This window comes from Cheilinus undulatus, linkage group 1 (assembly GCF_018320785.1).
Source record: "Cheilinus undulatus linkage group 1, ASM1832078v1, whole genome shotgun sequence".
Taxonomy (NCBI): domain Eukaryota; kingdom Metazoa; phylum Chordata; class Actinopteri; order Labriformes; family Labridae; genus Cheilinus; species Cheilinus undulatus.
In genome coordinates, this window is record NC_054865.1 from 42877580 (window position 1) to 42901572 (window position 23993).

General features: G+C 39.4%; 1 protein-coding gene across 2 annotated transcripts; it reads left to right on the plus strand.

Moving 5' to 3' along the window:
- The first annotated feature begins 526 nt into the window (after nucleotides 1–526).
- On the plus strand, nucleotides 527–23465 carry tdrd3 (tudor domain containing 3). Of its 2 annotated transcripts, XM_041806217.1 has the most exons (14): nucleotides 527–728; nucleotides 3128–3212; nucleotides 4235–4300; nucleotides 6360–6520; nucleotides 7639–7780; nucleotides 7940–8011; nucleotides 13993–14142; nucleotides 14506–14658; nucleotides 15224–15401; nucleotides 18196–18321; nucleotides 18711–19666; nucleotides 20838–20963; nucleotides 21142–21275; nucleotides 23223–23465. In XM_041806217.1, exons 1-13 carry the CDS (start codon nucleotides 691–693, stop codon nucleotides 21256–21258), a joined length of 2370 nt encoding a protein of 789 aa, XP_041662151.1. In that variant the 5' UTR covers nucleotides 527–690; the 3' UTR covers nucleotides 21259–21275; nucleotides 23223–23465. The 2 variants fall into 2 exon arrangements, with proteins under 2 accessions (XP_041662151.1, XP_041662976.1); XM_041807042.1 differs by lacking the exon at nucleotides 23223–23465 and having other exon boundaries at nucleotides 21108–21269.
- Nucleotides 23466–23993: the final 528 nt, after the last annotated feature.

The following is a 23993-nucleotide window of genomic DNA, read 5'->3' on the forward strand; positions in this document are numbered from 1 at the left end:
TGAGAGAATGATTCCACGTTACATCTAAAAGCAGCTTTTGCACTTCATTTAATTATTAGTGCGATTTTACCTGAACAACCTGGTTGGAGATTAATATTCTCTTGATATTACTGCACATTAACTGAAGATCGTATCTACTGTATTTAGGTATCAAAGTAACTGAACTTTTAATTATGCACTTTTTACTTTTACTTGAGTTGATTCACAGACTAGCACTTTAACGTCTACCACAGTAAGTTTTAACCAAAGTAATTGTGCTTTTACGTGATCAGTGGTCTTTTACTTTCTCTACCTCTGCCTAAAGCAGAGACAGGCCACTATAATGACGACAAATGTGATATTTCATAATTTCCGTTAAGACATTTACAATTCCTCATAAGATAAGAGTGTGAATGTTGTGGCTTTTCCGCACACTGTTCGTCTGAAAGACGTTGTTCAGAGAAGCAGCAAAAATGCGCGATGAAATTTAAAAAAACTATTTTTTCCCCTCACGGCACTCCATACTCGTAGAACGCGTCTCGGTTGGTGACGTATCTGTATGTCACGCAGACGTTCAATACTCACATTAGCGAGCTTTATCATTGTTAGGAGAAGAATATGCATAGCCGAATAAGATAGTCTCTTCTTCACAAATGTGTTCACCTTAAACCAACGAGTATCGTTACTTATTCATTTACATTTTGGACGAAAATGACCGATTTGGCAGATTCCCTGGTCAAAGAGGGCTGGTAGGTAGCATGGTTGCTAACACACTAAGGTAACAGATTGGGTTTAGCTCACAACAGTAGCTAATCACTAGCAGTACATTCTCATTAGAAGTCTGTTGGAGTACGATGTTTGTCTAATCACACTCTCTTTGATTAGGTCCCATAGTGTTAAGACAACACTACCTGATTGGGTGAAGTGAAACTAAAGCTAATTGAAGTACGGAGTAATAGTGAGATAGAAAATAATGTTAGCTAGCTAACATTTGTCGTTAGCATTCTATTAACATAACGCGTTATGCCAAGTTTGAGGAAACGTCCAACGATGATTAGGGGTAGGTTATGAGCTTGACAAGAAGTGCTGACCTCAGTTGAATTGAAAGTGGGGCTGAAGTTTGAAAGTCACAGTAACCCAGCATCACCTAGCGACAGCAATTTACATAAAAACGTGCTGACACAAACGTATACTAGTCCATCACTGATTTATTGGTTGACTGCTGTTTTGCACGTTTTTTGCAGCGTTACAGTATTTCTAAATACTAATACCATTGCCTAGTTTTGAATGCTAGCTTACATGTTTAAACAATATAAACCATGCTTAATGGGTTACCTTGTGGTATGTACATAAATTAGTTTGACAACAGATGCTAATGCATTTGCATTTTATTTCTATCTTCCTGCTTTGCTTGATAATAAATCAGCAACAACAAAGTATTGAGGTTTAAAGAGGGGTGGTATAGAATTGTTTTGAACTTTTAAATTAAACCCAGCACAAAAAATAGGACATTTGTGTTCAGTTGATTATTTATTTGTTGTAATAATGCTTCTTGGTAATGAATCTTATACAGTTTAGAAGCATGATTATTTCCCTTCTAAATAGTGCCACATTTGTAAGGAACATGCATTTGTGGGTTGAGCAGCAGAGCTGAGTATATGGGTTGTACCCATTAAAAATCTGCCAGTTCTTCTACATGCTACTGAGGCTCATGTTTGTTAAATGAATACATTGTTAAATTGCCAAAATGTCTGGTTTCTTTATTCTTCAGTCATCCAATCCACCAAACGACACCAAACAAGCATCAGTGGCAGAAATAGCTGTTTGGCACTGGCTTAAAACATCTGGCAAATTTTTCGCAGGTGCAACCCGCATACTCAGCTCTGCTGCTTATCTCACAAATGCTTTCCAATGGTATAAGATTTATTGCCCACAAGCAATGTTATAAACAGAGGTGGAACAAGAACCAGACTATTGTGCTCAAGTAAAAGTACAGTTACTTTTGTCTAAATTTACTTAAAGGGGACATGTTATGCAAAAGTCACTTTTTCAGGCTTTTCTAACAAAAATATGTGCCCTGGCCTGTCCACATTCCCCGTGAGTACCAGAAAAATCCATTCCCTCCCCCACTCTCTTTCTCCACCTTTCAGAAAATGTGTGCTGAAACAAGCTGTTCTCAGATTTTCTCCTTTCGATGTCATGTGGGGAGTTAGCACCGCCCTCAGGTTAGGTTGGCCCTCCTTGCTTGGGAGAAAGTTCCACCCTCCTCTCCTGATCAAAGATCAGGAGAGCCACATCCGTTAAGCTACATCCATTTCCTGAGAGGGGCGGAGTCAGGGGCAGAGTCAAATAGCTCAGTAACATTTAAAGCCACAGAAACAGCTCATTCTGAGCAGGGCTGAAACAGGGGATTTTATACACGCTAAAATCCAATACTGGAGTGTTTTTTATCAGCAACAGACTTCACAGGCATGTTTTGGGGATCTTTGAGACCAATATAAACTTGTCTTAAAAGGATAAAATATGTCCCCTTTAAGTAGCAGTAAAAGTACTAGTCTTTAAATCTACTAAGAGTAAAAAGTAAGTCATTTGAAATTTACTCAAAGTGCTGAGTAGCTACTTTGATACCTGAGGGGTTTTTTACAATGATATATGTCTCCTAATGTGTTAATACTGTAAAAGAACATGGATCTCCCACCAAGTCTTATTTTAACATGTGACCTAACCTAAAGTAAAATGCACCAGCTGTTTTTTCGATGAAATATGAGATCATTTTCTCGCTATGTGCTAATAACCATCATATGCTGTGAAAGTCAAATAACTGGCCATTTTCTTGCTCTTGCCAGAAAGCTTGGAGCTCCTCATTTTGGCTTTTAGCGCTTAAGTATTTTTTACTTAATACTTGATGCTTTTTTAAAGTTTAGTGAAGAACAATACTTCCCAAAATATACTTAGGTAAAAGAAAAAATACCGATTTTAAAACGTCCTCCAATAGAAGTACAAGTGCAGAAAAGCTACTCAGTTGAATTAATTTAAGTCAATGTAATTAGTTACTTTCCACCCTGGTTAAAAAATGGTATGGCAAGCTCTCTAAAAACTGGTAACATCCTGGTAACCCACTCTCTCCACCTTCTCTGTAATCCCACAGGTACCTCACTGATGAAGGAATAACAGAACTGAAGGGATCTGCAGAGAAAGTAACACATAATGACATCATTCGCATTGCACTTGATGTAAGTTTTACCTACAACTTTAAACTTCTATGGAAAAAGGTGTTAATATTCATCATACATGGGTACTCAAACTTGTAATTCTATAAATAATGGAAAGAATATTAGAGTTTATTGGCAGTTAGTTGATTTTAAGTATGACTCACTTGGCCGAGCAGTAGCTCTGTCCATTTGTTGCTCCTCATACCATATTTTCATCATCTTCAGGATAAACATTTGTAGATGATGAACTATTAAATATCACTCCGTTGCTCCACTCAGCATGCCGAGTCAACACAAAGCAGTTGCTGTATTTGATCTGTGAAACAGAAACAATAGTGGACTCGGGATGTACACATGCATCGGTTTCAGAACTGGTATCGGCAAATGTAAGCAATTTTGACAAACATTCGCCTCTGGCAATAATTGTGGGCATGAACTGTTGTCAGTAGTAGATGTTGTCATATCAATTTTATGGTGACATTTAGCACATCTAACAGCTGATTTAGAGAAGAGATTTGTAAATGGACAAAAGAAGTGACCCTTTGGATAAGCTATGATCTATTTTCATGACAAACATGGGAAAATGTGGGAGTCTACCACCAGAAGAAGTAATGGAAAAACCATTGGCATTGGCCATTAGCTAAATTGTTTAGCTGTTGCATTTCTATTTAAACCTTACATTATTATACTCTACATTATTATCATTTGTGACATAACTATTAAATTCATCATTCATTTGTTTTTCTGGAGATGCTGATGTCTCAGACTACTCTTTGACTTTGATGCAGTATTATGACATATTTCATTATCATATTTTTTAGTGAAGATCTACCCAGAAATAAAACCTGTGTTTAAAGTAAATGTCAGCTCTTGTCTGCCTGTGGTGACTCCTCAGAATGTGCTTCATGATTTTCATACCTGTGACCAAGGATACCAGTAAAAGCAGATTCGATTTCACATAGACTAATTATTCAATTTCATTATGAAATGTGTACTATTTCTCATTCATATATTTATTAGGAGGTGTATTTTTTTAATTACAGAGTGATCTCAGACCTATTGGGAAGAAATATCTACCGCCTGATATCAACAGTGGAAGAACTGAGAAGGTGAGTGCTAGTGAAGCCCTAATACAGCAAATTGATCCTACTTTTACAAAGTTTAGTGGGAAATATTGTGCTATGTTGCTTATTCTGCAATCGCAAAACCAACTGGCTATCATTGTTTGTCATTGTCTGAGAGACCTTTGGGAGCAGGGATGGATTTTTCCTTAGACCAGGTGAAGCAAGCTGTTAGTTTTAAACGACTACCTGTTTCCTATTCTATGTAGCATTTACATCTGCAATGTGGAGGCTGTCATTTCTTTTATCCTGGAGTAGCACCGTTTATCTGATTAGTCCATGGCAGGATTTAAGTAAAATACTGTAGCAATACTTGGCACCCACTTCAGCAGTCTAAGCCTGAAAAAGAAAGTAATTCCAATGTGATTTTCTCACTATGCAGGTGAATTAAGTCTACTGAAATAACATTTTTATGCAGACTGTAAAAAGTTAAAGGTCAAGACTTGTCCTGTCTCTCCTTAAGAGCAGAAGCAAAACAACTTTTTAAATATACGGTATTTTATCTAAATGTAGTTTAGCCCTTCTGATGCTTTTCAGCTAGGGAGGGAATCCAGCATCTGATTGGCTTTGCACACTGTGTCAAGCAGATTTGTTGCTCATATCTAAATGTTTGAGCTATAATGGGTTGTTATCTGCACTTTAATGCAGATATTGCTTTATAAAGACATGTAAATCCTAAGGATATGGTCAATGTGGGCTGTTCTGTTATCAGTCCGCTCGAAGTTCTGCCTGCTTGTTCTCTACACGGGTTGTTTTACCTTTATAAACCAAAACCTGCTAATAAGTAACTGTTCAATAATGCTTGGACTACTGATTTAATGCAAACAGAAACCAGCAGACCTAACATGGTGAAAATTGTGACCTTTGCATACAGATTCTACACCCATTGGGGTGAACAATCAATTAGAGTTGCAAATTTGCAAGTATTGCAGTTTATTTTTTTTTTTTAATTTATTTGGATTGCCATTGGTTGCTTCCAAAGTAGCAACTACTTCTGGGGTCCAGTGTCGCTTTAGGTGAAATGGGAGCCAAAGATCCATTTCAAGTAACTTTTTAATTCAAATATTTTGTATCAGAGATGGGCTGGTGCACATTTTAAACACAGATGAAATAATAAATGAATACATTTTATTTGAAGGGGTATGTACAACACTGACATGATATTGTCATAATCATGACATAACACCTGTCATTCACGTGAAGGAGGCCTTATGAGCATCTGTGAATGTTGTCATTAAGTGTCATTTGGTCAGTAATGTCCCCTTTAATGCAAAGTTGATATTGTTTGATTCTTTGCTTCTTTGTCCAGTAAGGTAAAAATGTAGCCAGTTGTCTTACCCTAGCATAAAGACCAGAAATAATAGGGAGAGTGGAGTGAGATTCAGGTTTTACTTATATGACTCTCCGAGAAAGGACAAAACTTGCAGGGCAACCAGATAAAGTGCAAGGCACTCTGAAAACTTCCACTCTTGATTTGGGATTTCCACTGGTGTGTGTAGAAGTGGGCATGCTCTTGATTTATTGCATTAAATGTGGCATAATTGACCAAATGGCGCTTAATGACCACATTCATAAACGTTCAGAAAGTCTCCTTCAGTGCAGACCCAGTTGCAGTTCTCATGAGTGCCACTAGATGGCCCTAAAACACCAACAATGAAGCTGCAAAAACTGCTGCTTCTCCTGTAAAACTGAATGAAGAAAAATGTTCCAAGTACTATCAAAACAATAAAACATTTGATTAGTGGAGATGATAAACCTTGATCACTCTGAATAAGATGCACACTCTGAAGGCCATACACTTGGCTTTTTACAGTGTTGTAAATTTTTGAATAGAAACAATGAAGCAGTGAGTAGGTGTACAAAATGTGTGGAAAATGGAAAATGCTTTAATTATTTATTTTTACTCATGCTTGAGAAATAATTTTAAACAGCCATCCCCATATAATCCTATGACAGTGTTTCTTGCTTGTTGATGCTTTTCTAAATCTGGCCCCACATTCTGCTGGTTTGTCCTCTTATTTTTTTGTTGTCTCTTGCACATGGCCAGTTGGAAGGACCATGTGTTCTCCAGGTGCAGAAGGTGAGGAACATCTCAGCGCCCAAAGACCACGAAGAGTCCCAGGGTGCGCCGAGAATGCTGCGACTACAAATGACAGATGGACATACCACCTGTGTTGGATTAGAGTTTAAACACCTGTCCAAGATCAGGTACCTATATCACAGCTCTGTTGACTTGAAAATTATGTAAGCTTCAGTGCAAGTGATTAAGGAATTATGTCGTAGAAAGTTGATATCACTGTGTATTATTTAAAAAAAACGTAATCATTAGCATCATTACATACAGCAACAGTATGCTGTGTGTATTTCTTGTTTAAAAGAACAGATCTCATTAGGCTAGATCATTGTTTCTTCAGAGTAATCACACTCTTCCTTCATCCCCTTGTCAACATTCGTACTCTAGCACATGTCTCAGTTTTCCCTTTATCTGAATTTTCCACGTGGCGGCAGTTATCTAACAATATCCAGCCTTAATTACATCTCCATCCCAGCAACGGTGGCCTTGGTGACGGCTGCCATGGTGACTAGCCAGTCTGTACAGGTGGAGTGGCCAGAATGTAGGCCTTGACTTCCTGGTGGGAGGGAGGAGAGAACAGAACAAATCCCCTCTTTATGAGCGACACACACACGGTGGTGTGCGGTTAGTGTGTCTCATGAAAGTGTCCGTTTTAGTGTGCGTGAGGCCTTAAGTAAGTGTCAAAGGAGGATGGGATGGATTACGAGGACTGTTCAGTGTGAGAGGAAGTGATACAGAGGGGTGACAATTAAGCATTATGAGCAACATAAATCAGAGGCTGAATAGTGTGTATGCAGGATCTTGTTTATGTGATTGAATCAAGGATAGACAGTGCCTCATTCTGTGCTGGCTGCTATCATGAGAACAGCATCCATCCCAGAGGTTTGGAGTGAAATCCCTAATTGTTGCTTTGGCATCCGGCATCAGTAGCTGGAAATCCCTCTAAGTCTTAGTGCTTTTTTAATGAGAGAGGCAGAGGCCTTATCAGGCCTGATGAGATAGAGGGGCTTTTAATTTACCATGAGGATGGGTGAGCAGCTGGGATTATTGATAGTCTCTCCTAGCCTCGCCACCCCTCCCCTGGCACTGCTCCATGTCATTTATAAAGTGGTATGGGTATGGCAGTGGGGTTTAGGGCATGGGAAATGTAGTTATAATGTCTTAAGCATTTGATTATGTGTAAAATGTACTATTTTACAGATAAAGCATAATTTCATGAAACATTTTTGACATTTTTTTCTTTGTTTTTCAGTCTTAATACCCCCCCTGGAACAAAGGTAAAGCTCCTTGGTACAGTCCAGGTTAAAAATGGTCTTTTGCTGCTTGATGACTCAAAAATCTCAGTCCTTGGAGGCGAGGTTGATCACATGGTGGAGAAATGGGAGTTACAAAGGGTGAGGTTGATTTTATAATGATGACTCAGCTGCTTTTTCTTTAAAAAAATTTGAATTCATATGTTAGTAATCATGTAAAATCTGCATTAAAGGAAACCATCAGTGTCTCATTACTCTCTCTGAGATACAACTTTTTGTCTTTTCCCACTCAACCTGCAGAGTCTTGCCAAACACAGCAGGAGCAACATTGGAGCAGAAGGCGGACCTCCTCCCTTTGTGCCTTTTGGTCAGGTGAGGATTTGAATAGTTAGAATTGTTCAGAATTAAATGTGTTATTGAGAGAACAATGCACATGAATATAAATGAGCAAAATAAAAGTCATAAAATCAGGAAAGCAAGTTTATGTCTAATATTTCAGCTGTGATTTAAAAGAAATCAAAGTTGCTTTCAGATAACAATCACCTCAATAGTATGTGAGGGGCTAGATTCAGACTGGGCTCCAGGAGTGGCCTTGATGTCCCTTTTAGGCCATGCTCTCTGATCTTTTTAACAAATTGTGAAACTCCATAAAACTTTCAATACATGGCTGAATTTTTTTATGTGCTTTGTAGTCCTACCAAATAGAGCAGAGATCACTGGCAGTTGTTTTTTTATCCAGTGCTTATGCTGCATTTGTATCCAACTAATATCAAGGTTCCTGCAGATTATTGAAAAGTCTTAAACTGGACTTCAAAAAGTGTTAAGTCTTATTTTTTACTTGTGAGAAGTATTAAATTTTTTGTTTATTTAGGCATATTGACAAATACATTTCTTTATTTAATTTTTTGTTGTCTAACCAAATTTATTCAATTTAGATTATTCTTTTTTGCGTTTAGTCTTTCATAATTTAACATTTATAAAGGAAAAAGCATTCTCTTTCTGTTATTTATCAATAATTTTGTATTTCTAACTGGATTTCTACTAAATTCACTTCATAAGTATTTATTACAATACAGGGAAGTAAAATGGGTTGAATGCTCAAATTAAATAAAATGCCTTGTCCATCCATCCATCCATCCATCCATCTTCCGCTTATCTTGGGCTTGGTCGTGGTAGTAGCATGCGAAGCAACTCAACTCAGACATCCCTCTCCCCAGCAACACTTTCCATCTCCTTCTGGGGGATCCCGAGGCCCCCAGACCAGACAGGATATAAGCAAGCCAGCCCATTCTAGTTCCTCCATGAGGTCTCTATCCTGCTTGGAATGCCTCCACTGGGAGGAGGCCTGGAAGCATCCTGATAAGATTCCCAAACCACCTCAACCGGCTTCTTTTGATGCAAAGGAGCAGTGGCTCTACCCTTAGTCCCCTCCTGATGTCTGAATTCCTCACTGTATTTCTAAGGCTGAGCCCAGACACCCTCTGGAGAAAAGTCATTACATTCACTTGTACCCACGATCTCATTCTTTCTTATTCAGAGCCTTACCCCCTGCCACTGTCAGTTGCAGGGAGGTGACCCTCTTGTTCACTTGAGAGAACTTAAACATAGCGCCGCTCCGCAGGGGGCTTGTGAGTATTCCCGGCACCTCTCACCCTGGGCAACTCCGGAAAAGGAGAGTCCAGCCCCTCTCCAGGAGTTTGGTTCCATAACCAGAGCTGTGCGTGGAGTTGAGCCTAACTATATCTCGTGGGTATCACTCCACCTCCTACACCAACCCCAGCTTCCCCTTGTGGGACTAATAAAGGAATATCTTATCCTTTCCCACCAGCAAGGTAACGTTCTACATGCTCGCAGTCAGTCTGCAGCACCAGGGGTCAGCATGCCAAGGCTGCCGCCTTCACCTGCCATCCAGTGTGCACTGCACCCTGCCACCATGCCCATCCCTGCAGGTGGTGGGTCTACAGGGGTGCAGCTCCATGCAGCTCTTTTTGGTTGAACCCAGCCAGACCCCATGGAGAGAAACCTGGCCATCAGATGCTTGCCTGCTAGCTCCCCTTCCCAGGTCTGGCTCCTTCAGTTTTGGTCCAGAGTACCAAGAAATCTCACATTCCTTTAAATACTGCAGTACAAAAGTGGTATTAAGTATTCTCAGCTCAGGTCTCAAATCAGATCTTTTAAAGAGTTTAGGAACCCTGGATATGCAATGGTAATTCCTATAAAAGGTGACTTACATGTTAAAACAATAAGAAGGCTGCTTAAGTCCTCCTTTAAAGCAAGTGCTGCAAATATACACTACCATCAAGTAGGGGTGTCTATATCCAGTATTAGCTTGAGACTTTTTACCTTGCTATTTCCTAATATTGTGGTTTTGCAGATCACCACTACTGAAAATTAAATTCAGACATGTCTCACTTTAAAACCACTGAGCCTGAGTCAGCCCTCCCTTATAAGGATCATAGCTTCAGCCTGGGATACAGCTGTATCAGCTTGACACACGGATTTTAGGATTTTCACTCACTCTTCATTCCAGATTTGCTCAGGCTTTGTAAAGTTGGATGAAGAGTACTTGGGGAATTATCATTCAGCATTCTCTAGATTTTCCTTTAACACTGGGTCGCTGCAGCAGCTTGGATGTCTTCTTATAGTTTAAATTTATAGTCGTTATCCTATTCCAAGGTAATTTGCACTTGAGGGAGGATTCTCTTCATATTTGTAGCTGTGCTTTCATTTCTTCAAGATTTAGTCAGTCAGTTCCACTTCTCTAAGTTGCTGCTACTCAGAGGCATCCTCACAGTATGATGCTGTCACCACCACTCTTTACAGAAGCATTTTTAAAATGGAGATGGTAGGTTTTCGCCAAAGATTGTCACATTGTGACACTTGTTTCCCCAGAAGAATTTAACTTATTCACATCTTGTCACGCAAGAGAATTATATGCCACGTGTTGAGTCTGCAACACTTTAAAAAATGAAATGTTCTGAGGTGCTACACTTCACAGCTATGACAGAAAAAAAGGACATGTTAGTCATCATAAATAACCACCACTTCACGAAAGGTGTATTTAGTTTTTATGCTTTGATCCTCCAGAATCAATTAGCCATGTACTGATGGCTTGATTAGTCTGGCCAATCTATAAAGCAATTAAAAGCTTTTAATATGACTGCATCACTTTCTTATACCATCATTTATTTTAAGAATAAAACATGGAGCATTAAAATAAATATCAGATTTTGAAAGAAGCTTATGAAGCCTAGGTTGGATGAACTCTATCTGTCTGATATGTGTAGAAGTGTCTGTGTTTTTTTACAGCAGCCTGGTGTCATGTGAAAGTGATTAAATGAAGGTAAACATGTTGGACAGTCATGCGTGATGGCATTGGCTCGACTCCTCTCAGAGCAGAGGCTGTAGATTTATCAACTTATCTGTCCTGCTGCTGTCAGATGGCTGCTGGGATTTAATGAACTGGAGGAGAAGCTTTTCATACAGTGTACAGCAGCTGTGGCAGTGGTGAAATAGTCAGAATCAATCATATTAATTGTGCATAAATGCAGTAACATTCCTGCTGTTTTCACATAGTCCTTTTTACAGGGTTCCTGCAGATCCATAAAAATCTTAAGAAGTCTTACATTAGATTTTAGAAATGTAAGGTCTTTGAAAGTCATGCATTTTCTTGAGAGCTCTTAAATTTTAGACGACAGTTTGACTTAGACTCTCTTTATCAAATCTGTTTTATCTGGTTAGCAATAAACTGTATACGCTTTTATTCTTCTTTCTAGTGTGCTTGCACATTAGATTGATAGTTGATAGCATTTTATACAATGCATAGTTGTTAGTAGATATACACATGTAGACAAAATTCTTGGTACCCTCATGTTAAACAAAGAAAAATCCACAGTGCTCAATGAAATAACTTGAAACTGACAAAATTAATGATAAAATTTACTGAAAATTAACGAACAAAAATCAGACAGTTCTTTTGAATTGTGGTTCAACAGAATCAATTTCAAAAACAAACTAATGAAAACTGATGGTACTCCTAGAAAAGATTTAAAATGGCATGACCATAGGGACATACTAAACTACGGTGTGTCCTGTAATTAGCATCACAGGTGTCTTCAGACTTGTCACTAGTCAGTCTGCCTATTTCAAGGGTGAAAATTGGTCACTATGCTGTTTGGTAACATGGTGTGTACTACACTGAACATGGACACAGAAAGCTAAGGAAACAGTTGTCCCGGGGGATCAAAAAGAAAATGATAGACAAGTATGTTAAAGGTAAAGGCTATTAGACAGTCTCCAAGCAGCTTGTTGTTCCTACAGTTGCATGTTGTTCAGAAGTTTAAGCACCTCGGGACTGTAGCTTACCTGGCTGTGGCTGCAAGAGGAAAATTGATGATGAAATGAAGAGACGAATAATACAAATGGTAACCAAAGAGCCCAGAACAACTTCCATATAGATAAGAGGTGAACTCCAAGGTCAAGGTACATCAATGTCAGAACACACCATCTGTCGCTGTTGAGCCCAAGTGGACTTAATGGAAAAAGACAGAGGAAGACTCCACTCTTGAAAGCAAGTCATAAAAAGTGAGACCGGAATTTGCCAAAATGCATATTGAAAAGCCACAAAACTTCTGGGAGAACGCAAAAATGAAGCATACGCAGAAAAGAACATTGTACCTACTGTGAAGCATGGAGGAGGCTCGGTTATGTTCTGGGGCTGTTTTGCTGCATCTGGCACAGGGTGTCTTAAATCTGTGCAGGGTACAATAAAATCTCAAGACTATCAAGGCATTCTGGAGCGAAATGTGCTGCCCGGTGCCAGAAAGCTTGGTCTCAGTTGCAGGTCATGGCTTGTCCAACAGGATAATAACCAAAAACACACAGCTAAAAACACCCAAGAAGGGCTAAGAACAAAACATTGGACTATTCTGAAGTGGCTTTTTATGGGCCCTGATTTAAATCCTGTTGAACATCCATGGAAGCTGAAACATGCTGTCTGGAGAAGGCATCCTTCAAACCTGAGACAGCTGAAGCAGTTTGCTCACAAGGAGTGGGTCAGAATACCTGGGACAGGTGCAGAAGTCTCATTGAGAGTAACAGAAATCGCTTGATTGCAGTGATTGCTAAAAAGGTTGTGCAACAAAATATTAGGTTAAGGGTACCATCATTTTTTTTCCAGACCAGTTCAACCATTTTGTTTTTAAGAAAAATCCTGCTGAACCACACTTCTAAAGCAATGTCTGATTTTCCTTAGTTAATTTTCAGTACATTTTTATTTATAATTCTTTTTGTCAGTATCAAGTTATTTCAGTGACCATTGTGTTTTTTTCTTTCTTTGATGGAAGAGTACCAACAATTCTATCCAACTGTGTACCTTTTGGTTTCAGGATCCTTTAGAAAATGTATCCTTAAACATTTGTTACTTCATGAAGAATACAATAATCAGAAAACTCAGCCCTGGTTTCATGTACAGGGAAGTCATATCTGCCTTTTTAATATATATTTTTTATAAACCTGGAATTTGTATTTATAAAAGTGTATTGGACCCTTGTTTTTATTCATTTATCAACTAGGAAAAGTTTTAAAAATTACAGTTTTTTTATGCTTGTTTTTATAATTGTTGGATATTTGCTAAAAGCATTTGTTTGCTGTTGGCAAATTCATCAGATTAGCATCGTTAAGCTTTAACATTTATGATTCTGAAACTCAGCTTAAGCATAAGACTTCCTACATCACATCATTTATCTTCACTTATGACTTTTGCACTGTGCAGTCTGAGCTAAACCCGCCATGAGCAATAAAATGCAGACAGGCAATGCAAATTTCTCACTCGGTGTCAAATAGTTTGAATGCAGCCTGCACAGGTTTTTGAACTGCCATAAAACTGAGACAACTGTCTTTATTATTGACACTTTCCAGCTGCCTTCTGTCCTCTGCAGATATGTTCCCTCTGGCTGTAAAGGCAGACTTCCTATAACTTACTAAGCCACAACAAACTCATAAGCAAAGGTCAGCGATCCCGTCAGTTGCTGACTTCTTTTCTAATCCTTCAATCTCGATACAGCTGCAGGATGTGTTTGGTTTCCATCTCATTCCTCCAAAGTCTACTCTATTTTTCTCAGTTCCCAAATAAGTGGGAGCTTGGTGGAAGCGATGGGATTTGTGTTACTTTTGGGTGCTTCAACAAAAACTCTGAGTAGAACTTAAACACTGCAGGTTACTTGACTCTGGATCTAATATAATTCCAAAAAATATGTGGAAACTGTCAGTTGCATTGATTCTTTTCTTCAGGTACTATACATGATTGATGAGGATCTTTGATAATATATTCTCTCTCAATTTGCTCCCTGCAGAAGTGTGCAAGGAGGGATGAAGTAGACAGCAGAGAACTAGACCAGAGGAAGACCCTGCAGACTCACAATGTGATCAGAAGTACTGACGAGAATGATGAGTTTGAGAAGCAGAGGACTGCAGCTATTGCTGAGGTGGCTAAGACCAAAGAGGTATGTAAACACTATTATTGGTATGTATCCTTATTAAATCTTGCAGTTTTGTTAGAAAGGGGTAATGAATAATTTCATAAAGCAGGCGCATTTAGTAACTGCCTTTCAGGACCATTTATTTAACCAGAAAAAATATATTTGCTGTTTCTCATATTGATCATAATTTTTGCACCAACTGTTTTATTTAGCCTACATTTAAAATATATGGATTTTATTGACATTCTCACCTTTATCACCTCTAAAGTTTGGCAACCTTAAAACAATGATTTAATAATGCCAACTACAAAGTTTTCTTTCTAGTGTTGGATTTGTTTTTTTCCAACTGTGCAGCTCTATTGATCTTCAAGCTCTCTGCCTTGTTAGGGTCCCCGCACGTTTGGTGGTGGAGGAAATGCAGGGAGTAATTTATCCAGCACCGCTTCCTCCTCTCGGAGCCGAGACTCATACCAGCAGAGGAGACGAGAAGACAGGGTGGAAAGAACAGAAAGCAGACAAGATGGAAACTATCGCGAGCTGGTGAGGAGCTAAACCTGGTCCAAACCTAGTTAGCTAAGACTTCAGCCTCTCATTACTGAAGCCTCCATTCACTGTAACCAAGCAATTTGAAGGCTGGAACTTGCTCTTCGTTCTTTCTTTGCTTTGGATTAGAGTCTTATTTCATGGCTGATGGACTGCATGAGGCATTGATTATGATATTATAGAAATCTAAATGAATTGGAGGCTTGGTCAGATTTTCCAATCAAGTGGCAGTTCATTTGTCTGGCTTTTTATGTAGTGACATGCCAGTTTGCAGCAGAACTCGGCCAACATTTTGGCTGAGCACATTAATTGAATGGATCAGGATATTATGGTGTTGGCTTGGGAACATGTTAATGATGGTTTGAAACTTGAACACACACTGGTCTAACATAAAACAAAACTCAAATTATTTCCCATGTCTGGTTCACTTGAAAGTGCAGATTTTTCCCCTTTTTGTATTTTCTGTATCTTCTTTGAGGGGCTGAATACAACTGAAAATGTTTTTCATCCACTTCTCTAAATATACATGTATGTTGTTCTTTGTCTGATTTCATGTGTGTAGGTGGATGAGCGTGCTCTGAGAGATATCATGGAGATGGGCTTTAACAGAGAGGCCGCCCGGCAGGCTCTAATGGATAACAACAACAACCTTGAAGTGGCACTAAACAGCCTGCTGACAGGATCTTCTGGTAGCAGACCTGGTCCTGGAGTAGCTGAGTTCAACAAGCCCCCACCCAGAGGTTCATACAAACACATTCTAACACAAAAGCACAACTGCTGTCCGCTTTAGCTTGAGAAAACACCCCGAAGCCTGAAACCTTATTTGTTTCTTCAGAGTAAGATTGAGAGACAGCCAAGTTAAGGTCTGCAGTGACTGCTTTGCTTGTTTTATTCCATTTTTGCAAACTGCATCGTTTACTGCTGACTATTTTCATAGCACACTTTTAGGTTTTAGATGGATACTGATGTATTTGCTGTTTTTTGGTCATTTCAGGAGTGAAAAATTCACTGGTGGTGACTTATTTTCTCATCCTGAAACACCTACAGCCTATTTTATTCAAAATATGTTTTAACAGCAAGGACAGTTTATATTTTATATTTATTAGGACCTTTATTGTTGCTGCAAAAATGGATCATCTGAGTCAGCTATAGAGCATTAACCTACCCAGTGCAGCTGTGTATCAGTAGTGGAGTCAGTTGTTTCTTTTAGACGCTAGGGGGTGTGTGTCCTACTGTAGCTCTTTAGGCCACATATTAAATCGCCTTAGGTAAGACAATAAACCTGAATCGCTCCTGCTGCCGCATCAGCGCTATGTGAATGTGTGGGAAAAGATTAGTACCGACAGATACCTTAAGCCCATGCATGTGCCATGCAATTGCACTGCCAATTGCCAATTTACTGTGATGGTAAGGACAAAGGGGAATGAGTAATGAATCACCCTCATGCATGTACACTATATTGCCAAAAGTATTCACTCACCCATCTAAATAATTGGAATCAGATGTTCCAATCACCTCCATGGCCACAGGGGTATAAAATCAAGCACCTAGGCATGCAGACTGTTTCTACAAACTTTTGTGAAAGAATAGGTTGCTCTCAGGAGCTCAGTGAATTCCAGCGTGGTACTGTGATAGGATGCCACCTGGGCAACAAGTCCAGTTGGGAAATTTCCTCACTCCTAAATATTCCACAGTCAACTGTCAGTGGTATAATAACAAAGTGGAAGCGATTGGGAACAACAGCAACTCAGCCACAAAGTGGTAGGCCACGTAAAATGATGGAGCGTGGTCAGCGGATTATGAGGCACATAGTGCACAGGGGTTGCCAACTTTCTGTAGAGTCAGTCGCTACAGATCTCCAAACTTCATGTGGCCTTCAGATTAGCTCAAGAACAGTGTGCAGAGAGCTTCATGGAATGGGTTTCCATGGATCAGCAGCTGCATCCAAGCCATACATCATCAAGTGCAATACAAAGCGTTGGATGCAGTGGTGTAAAGCACACGCCACTGGACTCTAGAGCAGTGGAGACGCGTTCTCTGGAGTGATGAATTGTGCTTCTCCATCTGGCAATCTGATGTCTGGGTTTGACAGTTGCCAGGAGAGCGCTACTTGTCTGACTGCTTTGCGCCGAGTGTAAAGTTTGGTGGAGGGGGATTATGGTGTGGGGTTGTTTTTCAGGAGCTGGGCTTGGCCCCTTAGTTCCAGTGAAAAGAACTCTGAATGCTTCAGCATACCAAGAGATTTTGGACAATTCCATGCTCCCAACTTTGTGGGAACAGTTTGGGGATGGCCCCTTCATGTTCCAACAAGACTGTGCACCAGTACACAAAGTAAGGTCCATGAAGACATGCATGAGAGTTTGGTGTGAATGAACTTGACTGGCCTGCACAGGGTCCTGACCTCAACCCGATAGAACACCTTTGGGATGAATTAGAGTGGAGACTGCGAGCCAGGCCTTCTCGTCCAACTTCAGTGTGTGACCTCACAAATGCCCTTCTGGAAGAATGGTCAAAACTTCCAGTAAACACACTCCTAAACCTTGTGGAAAGCCTTCCCAGAAGAGTTGAAGCTGTTTTAGCTGCAAAGGGTGGAGCAACGTTGTATAAACCCTATGGATTAAGAATGGAATGTCACTTGAGATCATATAGCGAGTCAAGGCAGGTGAGCGAATACTTTTGGCAATATAGTGAATCATACAGCCTGATGGTAGGTATTATCATGATGACACAGAAAAAAAAATCAACTAATGTGTGGTATTATCCTCCTCGTAGAGACTTGTTTATGCACAAAAACCTAAAACATAAATGACTTTAAACTGAGTGACTTTGAGAGTCAGTTCTTGGGAAATAATACATCATCTGACAGTGATTGCAGTGGTGAGAACTTGTAGGCTGTCAGAATGCTGCAGAGTAGCCCGTCATAGGCAGTTGTGACTTTCAGCTTGTCTCATCATAGCCTCACATGGCATCCTTTGTCATCATTGTGTGAACATGTTGTGAATGGGCGAATATGACTTGAGGTGTAAAAGCACTTGAGTTGTCAGAAGATTGTAAAAATGCTGAACAAGTTCAAGTCCATTGACCGTTGTACAGTGTATTTCTTTAGGAGTGTAACTGATTATAATCCAATTTAATTTTTTTTTTTTTTTTTGCAGCAGAAATGTTTTTCTCAACACACCATGCAATTTAAGTGCCATTTTTAGGGTTGTTAGCAAAAAAATCCCACTTTCCTTATTTTTTAAATGTGTTCCTTTATAAGACAGTGACAAAAATGATCAGTCTCTTTGATACAGCAACTCATATTGAATTTGCAAAATGAGTCAAAATAATTGCAATTAGAAACTTTTCAAAATTGTTCATCCTTAGTGTATTCAAGCTCCTGTATTCCCTCTAACACTGAGCAGAAGTGAAAGAAAATAAGCACACACCCAGTCACAGAGAGCATGACCCAAATATTTTGATGTAGAAACCCAGTTCCATTGATCAAATGTTCTTAATTGGGTCAGCTTAGTCTGATTTCTCGGTTTCTCTCAGCCAGAGGACGGGGAAGAGGCAGGTCCAGAAATGATGAAGAGGAAGAAGGAGGAGGAGGGAGGCCATCTGGACCGAGCACTCTGTTTGACTTTCTGGAATCCAAGATGGGAGTTTTCTCCATTGATGGTGAGTGGACTGCTTCAAAGTTCATTCTAAAAACATCACCATCATGTCCTAGCATTTGACTTGTTGTATTAAGAAACACACGTTTCACATTTTTAACAAGATGCTTTTGCATTCTTCCCATGCCAGTTCTGTAGTAAGAAGTGTGCCAATTAAGAGATGTACTTTTTCATGCACAGAGTCATGTTTGGGTAAAAACAGATGTGCATATTTTTAGTTTGTAAATGCTTGAAAGCGTGCTACAGTAGAAAACCAGGGCAGCAATGTCTTGTTGAAACATTCACTTTTAAAATACCGCATATGATTTGATGTTCATTTTTGATCAAATAAAAATGACATGGTTTGGTGGTTTCACCATCATTTCATTGGTCCTTTCCACTTTGCTTTCTCAGAGCCAAAGAGCCAGGGAACTCAGAGACATAATGAGAGTAAAGCGAACTTCTCCAACTCAGAGTATTACTCCAAAGACACATCTCATACAAAGTACTCATCTCATAATGAGCATAGGCAACAAAGGAACGACAGACCTCCTCGCTTCCACAGGGACACTGATTTCCCCAAACCTGGTCAGGAGCCTCCATCCAGCTGTACAACCTCCCAAACATCAGCTCAAGGCCAGCATTGGAAGGGCCAGGAGAGATGGTCAAGAGGTGCACAAGACAGATCACAAACTGACAGAAGAGACTTGCGTGATGAGCAGAATTTTCCCTCATCATTCCCGACTACTTTCACCCGTTCTAAAGAACCTCAGCAACAGATGGAGTTAAGTGGATCTTACCACCAACGATCCAGAAATGGAGACGGAGGTGGTGGGGGTAACATGTCTGGACAGTCTCAAAGGAGAGGGGCAAAAGATAACGCTCCCACATCTAAGTTTAGTAATTCTGCAGTCAGTGAACTGGATGGAAGAGGAAATAAACGCCCAGACAGGAATGACGAACCCAGCAACAGCAGGAGGATGGGGAAAAGTGAGCGGCCAAACTCAGGCCACTTTGACCGACAAAAGGATGGTGGACCGCAAAACTTTAATTTTAGAGGAGGAAGCACAGGGACATCCCACGAAGTAGGGCCATCACAGGACTCTCGAATAATGACAGGAGAGGCGACTCTTTTCCAAAACGGAGATGTGGAACACAAAAGAACTGGGCCAATCAAGCCAGCAAATTCATCATTTCCCCCCAACAGGGAGCAGCCCCCCAAGAGGAACACCTCTAATAACCAAGGGTCTAAACGGCGGTCAGGACAGGGCAGAGGTCAAGGTCCTCGAGGATCAGACAAGGGTCATTTTGTGGAACATAGTTGGAAACCTGGAGATGAGTGTCTGGCACTGTACTGGGAAGACAGTAAGGTATGTCAAACCTACAGTAAGATCTGGAATATAAACAGTATTCAAGACACAGTCTGTTTTTGGGTGTCTGCCAGAGGGAAAGCATTTTATACTGTCTTCCTGGGATGACATCCATTGCATTTTGCCAAGTTCACAACGTGCAGTTTCTGTACAGTGGTGTGGTTCTTTTTAGTACTTTAGTACTTACTGTTTTCAACATGTGGAGGATGAAAACCTGTTAGCTACCATTACGATAGTTGAGCTCTCAACATACAGTGATAGTTGCAAATTCTGTGACTCATGCTGCTCAGCTAGGCTGGTCAAATGGCCTAAATTGAGGAGGCTTTTCAATCTAACCAGCAATTTACAGGGTTCACTTAAAGTTGAGGTCAGACTACACAATTATTTCTGTCTTTTACAATAGTCACTATTAGGGATGTTCCGATGCCATTTTTTCCTTCCCGATACGATTCCGTTACCAAGGTGTTGGGTATCGACTGATACCGAGTACGGATCTGATAACAGCCTGAACTTTCTGAAGTGACTGTTCAGACTAGCAAATCGTTTTAGACCTATATTTGACACAAAACATGTCTCAACAAATAGAATTGCAAATGTACGGCATCTCTGTGACCCTAAAGTTGTTTTCCTGCTTATTGAGTTTTACTGCTAAATATTAAAATAAAAATAATACAGGAGGCTGCATCACAAGCTCTCTCTATCTCTCTCTCTTTTTTTGTTTAATACAAACTTAATTGCACTTTTCCAAATACAATGTAAAACTTACAACTCGCATATTAACAATTGTTGTATACAGATATGTACTTAATGTATACACATGTATAAATCAGCAAGGGCATTGAACTCTATCTCTCCTTTCTGCTATTTTGTGCAGCAATAGTTCTGGCGTTTTAAGTGAACTAAATCTGTTTAAATGATAATTCTGACAGTAGCCATGTGATTCCAGAAAAGTTAAACATGTTTGATTTATCAGAGCTTTCCTGACAGTTGGCATGTTTTATAGTATCAACATTAGTAGTGCAGAATAAATTCATTATCTCCGCCAGTGTTGACAAAGTGTTCGATATGTTTGTTGTAATAAATGTCTTAATCTGACATGTGAAAATGTTGTATTTCGGTAATGAGATATCTGGTTTTTTTTCTCTCTTTTTGTGTGTGATTGTGTGTGAAGTTCTACCATGCCAGAATAGACGCTGTGCATCCTTCAGGCTCCACGGCTGTGGTTGTATTCAGCGATTATGGAAACTGTGAAGAAGTGCTGCTACATAACATTAAGCCTGTTCCTGCTGATGTTTTGGTAAGGAGACTGAATGAGATCAGTCCTTTTTATTAGCGTCAGACTGCATTTTTAATACCTGCCGGAAGTAACTAATGGAACGATCATGAAGTCAGTTTAGGAGGGGAATAAAATATGAATGACATCTAATCTGATTACCCACAGTAACATCACAACAATATCAAATGTACAATGGCAGGAGGAAGATGACGGTTATTACGACAGTTCACTTGAGTTTCGACGTGGAGGAGATGGACAGCCAAGGCGCACAAGACCCACACAGCAGTATTACCAGCCACCCAGGGCACGGGATTGACGTGTCTGTGTTTACAGGTAATTGTAGCATTCACAGCACATGTTCTGCTACTTAGCATGTTCTTTCCAGACCTCTTCATTTTTTTCTTTTTCAGCTGTGGGTTTTGCTTTTTCCATCATAACTCCTTCGACATAATTCAAACTTGAAACTTCAAAAATCAGTACAACATTGAACTCACTCAGGACGTCATTGCTGTGACCCTTCACATTTGTATTATTCATAGTTCCAGAAATATCCAAGTTTTGTACCAAATTTGCCCCATTGACATTTTTTGAAAAGTTCTTCAGAATATCCATTTTTCACAATTTTTCAGTGTCTTTAAGCCCTTAAAACTCACTCATACATTCAGTATGAAGCACCATACAACTTTTTAAATATTCTTAACATGTTAACCTTTTCATTCTGATGATTCAGTGTGAGTGCAGTCATACTTTTTAACAGTGACCTTTCAAAGTTGATTCAGTTTCTCAGCCATTCAGAGCACCTTACATCGGAATCTATTCAACTTCTTCAACGGGAAGCATTAGCAGTTCAACAGTAGCTTTCCCTCAGTATATTCATCACCCTTCATAGAATATCTTTATGAACTATTTCAGAAGCAGTATTGGCCGTTAAGTGCCAGCCTCTCCACGCTACTGTATACTGAACTTGTTTCATAGATTGTTATTCAACTTTTTAGAAGCACCATTATCGGTGGAGCTCCACAATAACTTCAATTTTAATTGTGACAACTTTGACCTTCATACAATCAAAGCAACACAGCAATGATTTACGTTTAAAATGCATGCTCTGCTCGTACAAAACTCAAAGTGGTCATCCTGACATTTTCTCAGAATTCTGACTTTTTCTCAGAATTCAGACCTTTTCCAATAATCTAAAAAAAGGTCTCAATTTTTTTGTCAGAATCCTGGCTTTTTTCTTTCTCAGAATTAAAACTCTAATCTCAGAGTTCTGACTTTTGTCTTAAAACCCTGGCTTTTTTCTCAGATTTGGAAAAGAGTTTGTTCAATCCCCCCCCAGTGGCTAAAACCTTTGCCATGAAAATGAGAGTTTTTACAAGGACATCATTAGAATAGGACATGCATGAATAACTCTTTTTTTTTACTTAATTTTTCCTAGGCAGCATGAAAATTTGGCAACGTCATGATGTAATCCCATGATAACTTGGGAAAAGCAGACGAGTAAGACTGAAATTCCCCCACAGGAAAATCTGAAAAATGTATTGATGTACTGTATGTCCACTTCGGGCATCTGTACGTTATAGACTGTTGTAACATCTTATTTTCTGGCACACAGTCAAGACCCACTACTAGACAGAACTTTGCGACCCTTTTTTGGGTCCTGACCCAAAATCCACTGTTGAGTTGGGAACAACTGGACTAGATGCTTCTGGGCCAAAGTAGCTCGGCAGAATTTTTGTCTCAGTCTAGCCCTGAAAATAGTCTAGTAGCAGGATATAAGGGTTTCAAAATTTAAAATAACCAATAAAAATTGCCCTTTAGATAGAAATTGATTGTGAATAGTAATCATGATCTTAATAGTGTTTAAAATAATCATGATTGCCATTTTGGCAAAAGTCATGCTGCCCTACTTAGCAGTAAATTATGTAGTCCTTAATCAGCATGCAGCATTTACAGTTCAATATCTTGTAGAAATTACATCCTCTAGTGTAGTATTATGTTTCTTCCATTAATGTATCAACTGCATGTTTTAGCAGTGTTCCTGTTTGTATTCATACCTGGATGTCACTGTGCTGGGAGTATCTTAATTTGGGAATTTCTTACATGTAATCTCTCTCCAACTACAGCCAAAACATTCTCCTTTTATGCTGGAATCATTTTCTGTTTAAATAAATCAAATGTTTGATTGTGTCCGTTGGTTTAATGTCTTGTATAAAAAGTATCTCACAGGGGCTGCAACAATTAATGTCATCTTTTTTCTCTTTCTGTCTTTTTCTCCATCAGTCACTGTGCTTGTCCCTCCTCCTCCACGTCCTCATCTCAAGACAGAGATATCGTCACTTTCTGCAAAAATCCAGAGTGCTTCCTGTATTTCTGCATGTCCACTTTGTCAGGACATAATAGACTTTTCAAAGGGCTTGGACATGATGCAAAAATAAAAGAAAAAAACTGACATGAGCACCTGTGGATTTTGGTAAAACATATCTACTGTATATGTTGTGAAGATTTGTTAAATGGATGCTTAAAAATAAACAGTTAATATAGTATGTAGCTGATATGTTGTTTTGGGGTGTTTTTTATTCCTAATGAGTAAATTATTTATTTATTTAACCAGGAGTATTCCCATTAAGATATAAAAATCTCTTTAAAATGTTAAAGAAAAGAAGCAGAAACCTTGGTTTTATTTTTCATGTCATTACAATCCTAATACCTGTCAGGTTCTGTTTATTACTCTGGTAAATAGATATCATTTAAACCCATGGCATTGAGATCTTCTTAGATCTGCTCCACCTTCTTTGATCGTTCTTGTCTTGCAGCATACCTCTGCTGTTTCTCCTCTTGTAGATAGGCTTGGGCACAGGAGTCCACAGCAAGTAGCTTTAGCTCATTTGTTGTGTTCTGCGAAGCAAAACCAAAGGGTAAGACAATCTCTTCCCCCTGTAATAGAGACGGTTACATTGCAGAGATATCATTTTGCACATTACAAAAGGGACTGTACCCAGCTCTTGAAGCATTGCACACGCACACACACACACACACACCACTGAGCTGACG

Coding starts and splice junctions, on each gene's coding strand:
- tdrd3 (XM_041806217.1), top strand. CDS start 691: ATGACCGATTTGGCAGATTCCCTGGTCAAAGAGGGCTG. Junction 8,012..13,992: donor CCTTTGTGCCTTTTGGTCAG/GTGAGGATTTGA, acceptor TGCTCCCTGCAG/AAGTGTGCAAGGAGGGATGA. Junction 19,667..20,837: donor TGTACTGGGAAGACAGTAAG/GTATGTCAAACC, acceptor TTGTGTGTGAAG/TTCTACCATGCCAGAATAGA.